Source organism: Labrus mixtus, chromosome 6 (assembly GCF_963584025.1).
Source record: "Labrus mixtus chromosome 6, fLabMix1.1, whole genome shotgun sequence".
Classification (NCBI taxonomy): domain Eukaryota; kingdom Metazoa; phylum Chordata; class Actinopteri; order Labriformes; family Labridae; genus Labrus; species Labrus mixtus.
In genome coordinates, this window is record NC_083617.1 from 16496964 (window position 1) to 16502231 (window position 5268).

Sequence of the window (5268 nt, forward strand, 5' to 3'; positions counted from 1 at the left end):
GTCTGTTTTATCATTATTATTATTATTATTATTGTTTTTCTCCTCCATTTTATTTTGTCCTTTTACTGTGTTGTTATTTTTACTGTCTAGTTTTTAAATGTTTTTCTTTTCTTTTCGTAGGTACTTAGGTCCATGCCTTATCTATGGCATAGTATCTAGTATGCATGTATCATATGATTTATATACTTTGAGTCACCGGTGAGGTGTCCTTCAATGTCTTCACCTATGCTCATGCAAACCTTTTGCAAGCTGCAACAGGTGCAGGGTACTGTTTACGAGCACTTTATCAAGAAAGTTAATCTTTAAATCAGATTGGGAGAACCCACATGGACATCTTTCTGACTTTGAATGTTGTCCTCAGTGAAAAGCCTCTGGACCATATGGGCCATCTGTCCAACACTACCCCTGACAACAGTAAAGTCGCTTCTCCTCCTTATGGTAATAGGATAAAGTCTTCCGTATGTCTGTGCGTGAGTTAGTGTGTCAGTGCAGTGTCTGCTAATCTTTGCTGCTGTCCTGTTATCATTCACTAGGTCAGTGTGCAGACTGGGAGACTGCATCAGGCTGCTCGAGGAGAGACTTTTGTTTGGAAAAAAATAACTAGGAAGATTTCAGCCATGTACCGATCACCCTCTCTGGAAAACAAAGAATTAATAGCTTTGTATGGAGGGGATAGAGAGGATTTCTTTGTCGGGGACGAAAACTGTGGCATTGAGGTGAGGCTTTAAAAATAGGCTAGTTTGTTGCAACGAAGGGGGGGATTTAATATGTAATAATATTCAATATATTGGCATTTTAGTTGGAACTTTACTTCAGCAAGTTTCAGCAAAGTAAGTATTTTCCTCTGCAGACAACTTCCTCCAAGTCAGTGTGGTTCTTTCTTCGGAAAAGCCACAGTTTCTTTCAGTATCTTTTGAGGTTCCTGATATTTTATGACAATGTGAAGATGATGTGCCAAAAGCATGTGTAGTTTCATATCTGCATAAGTAAAGCCCCAACACAACTATTTGTGTCTGTTCTCTGTCTGCCTTGTTAAAGTGTCTCATGTGCAGAGCCAGTTTGTGTCCTGTTCATCATTTTACAGAAAAACAAAGTCTTGCAAGTTGAACTGTTTTTACCGACTACACAAGGAAGTAGCCTATTTCCTTATTAGGGAAACCTTTAGGACAAGATGCTGCATGTTTGTCATTTGAGAACAGGATGCTGCTGCTCTTCTGCTATAGACTAAAATAACAACTTTATTCTTTTATTCTTTAAAGACTTTAAGAGTTCTACTTTCATCATTTTCGCGCAGGCTGGTCTCGAACTCGTTCATTTACGAGATTAAACTCGTAAATATACGAGTTTATTCTCGTAAATGTACGAATTTAATCTCGTAAATATACGACTTTAATCTCGAAATAAAAAAAAAATATATTTTTTTAACGTGGCCCTAATCCTCCGTCGTAGTTATTACATCAAGGATGCAGGAAATCGTTTTGCAAATCCTACATAATGTCTTCAAAAAATACAAGAACATAGTTCTTTTCCTTTAGAATTCACAATCCCATTGAAGACAATAATATAGAAAAGATTGCTAAATTATATTTCTGCCTTATTTCTGGTTTATAGTGAATAATTACATTGTAATGTTTAATAACAATTGGGTATTTTAAAACTGAGAACTTTTTCTAAGGCTTAAAAAAATTCCTGTAAACCGCAGAATTAAAGTTAAAAACTCTATAAAATATGTACCAAAGTGAAATGAAACATTTTGAAGCGTTTTCTAAACCATTTTGTTGATTTTACCAATGATGTTTATTCTACTGATAGTTAAACAGCAAAGGGTTATAACTTATGATATAGGATGCTGATGACACTGGATGCATCCTCCAAATGTTAAGTGTATAAAACGTCCGCCTTTCAGAACTATGACCTGAGATCAGAGTGCAATGAGGAGGCAAAAGGGTGCAGGAGGGTTCGCAGGTCTCTGTCCCTGGAAATCTACGGCCTTCAGAGGGAGCAGCATGTGTTCTTCTCCAACCAGGAGTACTACAGACGACTAGAGGAGCTGAAAAGTGCTCACCTGAGGAACATGGCCGAGCTGGAGAGGATGTACATCAGCCAGGGCCGGGGGGAGAACGACGGGGGGGTCGTAAGAGGAGAGAACAGTGAGGCCAGACTGCCAGTAAGGTAGATAATGGCATACAGTCTCTAAATGCTGCCTTTACATGACCCACTATCAAGTGTTACATTATCAGTGTTACTTCAGAATGAATATATTAAGTTTATTATTTTTGGAAGGTTAAAATGTGTCTTTTTGCTTATGAGCACAGCCACTTTACAGAAGTGTAATTCTTGTATTTACTCCTAAAGTAGCGGCTCAGTGAGGAAACTCCAGAGGATCAACTCCCAGGAGGAGCTGGACTTCCACGAGACATCGAGCGGTTCTGACCAATCAGAATTCTGTGGGGCGGACAGCATGGGGGAACTAGAGCTGGACAATCCAAGAAGATCTCATGACTGGGACCAACCCTTTGGAAGGTTGGTGAAGTATATGAGACAAAAATACATCTGTTTATTAAGCATATTCACACAACAGCCATTTTCATCCGGCAACACTCTTCGTTTGAGAGGCTAAAACGCAGCTGCCATGTCATTGGGCTGTATTCAAGGTTGCACATGTCAGAAATGTATGGAATCTGACAAATTATCCATCAATAACTTTACTCTTTTATTTTTTCTTCCAGAGAGATCCTTCTGAGCCCTGAAGAATTGACAACACAGAAGCAGTTTCGGTTCCAGCCAAAGGCCTCCTTTTCCAATTTGCGGGAAAAAAAGTCCCGTCAAAGTGGGGTCAGGGTCCGCTCAAACTCCAAGGTCACCGTGCCCAAACCCTTTCAGATGATGCTGAGAGAGGAGGAGAGGAAGAGGCACCGGGTGCGGACCCGTTCTGAGGTCGAGCTAGAGAACACACTGCTAAGACAGGAGTTGGAAGAGCTCAGAGAATGCCAGAAACAGTTCAGGGCATCACCTGCACCAGCACACATACATGTTCCTCTCTTCAAAGTTGTCAGCCGCCGCTCCAGTCAGCGCTCTTGCCGAAGCAGAAGTGACAACAATAACAACAACACAGACAAAAGCAACCAGGGATCGAATTCTTCTTCGCCACAGCCTTTCCATTTCCTAGAAAGGGAGAGAAGAAAGAGGGAGGTGAAGATTGCAGCAGAGCTGGGGAAGCAGGGACCCAAAGAGGAACGGCAGGCGTTCAGGGCTCGGCCCATGCCCAGCTCAGTGTACGGCACCAGACACAAAGCGGACAGCAAAACAGCAAGCCGCCAGACCCAGTCTCCAGCCTGGACACAGGAGAAGGATGTCACTGAAAGTGATCCAAACTCTGACATGGAGCAAGACGTGCTCCACTCTATGTCAGATACCGATCCTGATTCTTGCAGGGCCGAGAGATGTCCATACTCCAAGCCGGTGAAAAAGCAGTTAGAGGTCTCCATTGAAATGGTTAAAGAAAGGGAGTGGTCGTACATCGATCCGCTATAAGCCACTACCAGCAACACTGTCTCGCCTCTGCAGACAAGTGGTGCTGAGTCCCTGCTGACTAACAACAGTGTCTACATTGTACATTATATAAAAAAGGTTCTATATAAAAAAATGAAGGAATAATGTCAAAACGAAGGGAACAATTACCCTTGTTTTAGGTTAGTCTGCTAATGAATAATGACTTATTGTACAGTCATTCTTTATCAAACATGTGGTTTAAATGGATAGATAAGGTTTTGTATATCCAGTAGCAAGATGTGTGTTGTTTTCATAACTGCTATGTTGAAATATTTTTGAGCTAATTAAGATAAGAGGACTGCATTTATAAAGCTCCTGAATCCAAAGTTGCAGCTTGACTTTTATTGAAAGAGTCACACACACACACACACACACACACACACACACACACACACACACACACACACACACACACACACACACACACACACACTGAGTTAGCATTGTTGTCATACTCCTTATCCAAACATATTTTAGTAGCCCGTATGCAACACCGAAACATAAATATTGAAAGGTGTGTGTTGGAAACCTAAAAAGAAAAAATCCTGGCAGTGTTTGTCTATGTTTCCTTTGTTGGTGCTTCATTTCTTGGCACATCACTGATGACAGAGTTCTCATCAAGAAACTGTGGAAGTTGTTTTGAACAACCAGGATTTAGATGTGTTATAAGTAATAAAAACTAACTGAATCATCCCACATAGTTATACTTAGTTTCTCAACTTTAACCACATATTCCTTGTGTTCAGGGAAACACTTTAGTTGTTTTGCTAGCAATGACAGTAAATATCTATTATATTCTATTCATCCTGCCTGTGCAGAATGTGTAATTATGAAGAGGCATTGAGTGACAGGGATTCTAATGATAAAGTAGGCTACTTAAGAGCTAAGCAGGGCACCTTAAAAATGTCACTTCAAGAGTCTAAAACACAGTTAAAGATGTATTTCCTGGATGGTAAAAAAAGATACTGGAAACTTATTATGGTAAGATTTGATCATGACTGTTATACCACTGTCAACCAACAGCTAAATACTTTATTAAAGGTTCAATAAATTAATAAATGCAGGGTTTATATCAGGTAAGAACTGTTCAATTTTCAATTGAAAATAAATTATTATAGGCTACCCTCTTCCAGTATAATATGGGGTGGCACCTTTAAAAATATCTTTTGAATGCCTTTGTTTTCAACACTTTTTGACATTTTTAACATTTTATGAAATGTAAATTATACCCTATGACATATTTTGTAGATTAATTAACGTTTATTTCACTATTACGGTTTTACTGCGTATATTCATAGATGGTATTAGCACCAAAAGGTTGTTACTGTAATTAAAGTGTAGGTATCACTAACTGCCGGTAGGTGGTAATGAGACACCATCTCATGATAACAACACAACCTGCAAAAAGTGGGTGATGTTTTCACAAACTGGGGGAATTCCATTGTATTAAGGCCCTCCCATAGGCCATATAAAACACCGTGAGCCTCTGTGTCCCGGCGTCTTCTGAGTATTTCAAGGTGATTGTCGTGTCAAGCACTGAGATGCGTGGACTTTACATGTGGATTCTGCTCCGTGAGTACCCTACATTTTTAATGAACTCATCAGCGGCACATTGGTTTTACAAAACCGACACCTCAGTGAAATCCCAGCAAGGTAGACTGCAAGCTCCCGGCAGCAGCCGGCTGTGGCTCGAATGACTGCGGTGAAGCCACACCA

General features: G+C 40.3%; 1 protein-coding gene across 2 annotated transcripts; it reads left to right on the forward strand.

Annotated features, from left to right (window-relative positions):
* Window positions 1-481: 481 nt before the first annotated feature.
* Window positions 482-3750, forward strand: LOC132975615 (protein FAM161A-like). 2 transcript variants are annotated; one of them, XM_061040297.1, is made up of 4 exons: window positions 482-716; window positions 1907-2172; window positions 2356-2523; window positions 2730-3750. In XM_061040297.1, exons 1-4 carry the CDS (start codon window positions 618-620, stop codon window positions 3532-3534), a joined length of 1338 nt encoding a protein of 445 aa, XP_060896280.1. In that variant the 5' UTR covers window positions 482-617; the 3' UTR covers window positions 3535-3750. The 2 variants fall into 2 exon arrangements, with proteins under 2 accessions (XP_060896280.1, XP_060896281.1); XM_061040298.1 differs by having other exon boundaries at window positions 2359-2523.
* Window positions 3751-5268: the final 1518 nt, after the last annotated feature.

Coding starts and splice junctions, on each gene's coding strand:
- LOC132975615 (XM_061040297.1), top strand. CDS start 618: ATGTACCGATCACCCTCTCTGGAAAACAAAGAATTAATAGCTTTGTAT. Junction 717..1,906: donor ACGAAAACTGTGGCATTGAG/GTGAGGCTTTAA, acceptor TCCGCCTTTCAG/AACTATGACCTGAGATCAGA. Junction 2,173..2,355: donor GAGGCCAGACTGCCAGTAAG/GTAGATAATGGC, acceptor TTACTCCTAAAG/TAGCGGCTCAGTGAGGAAAC.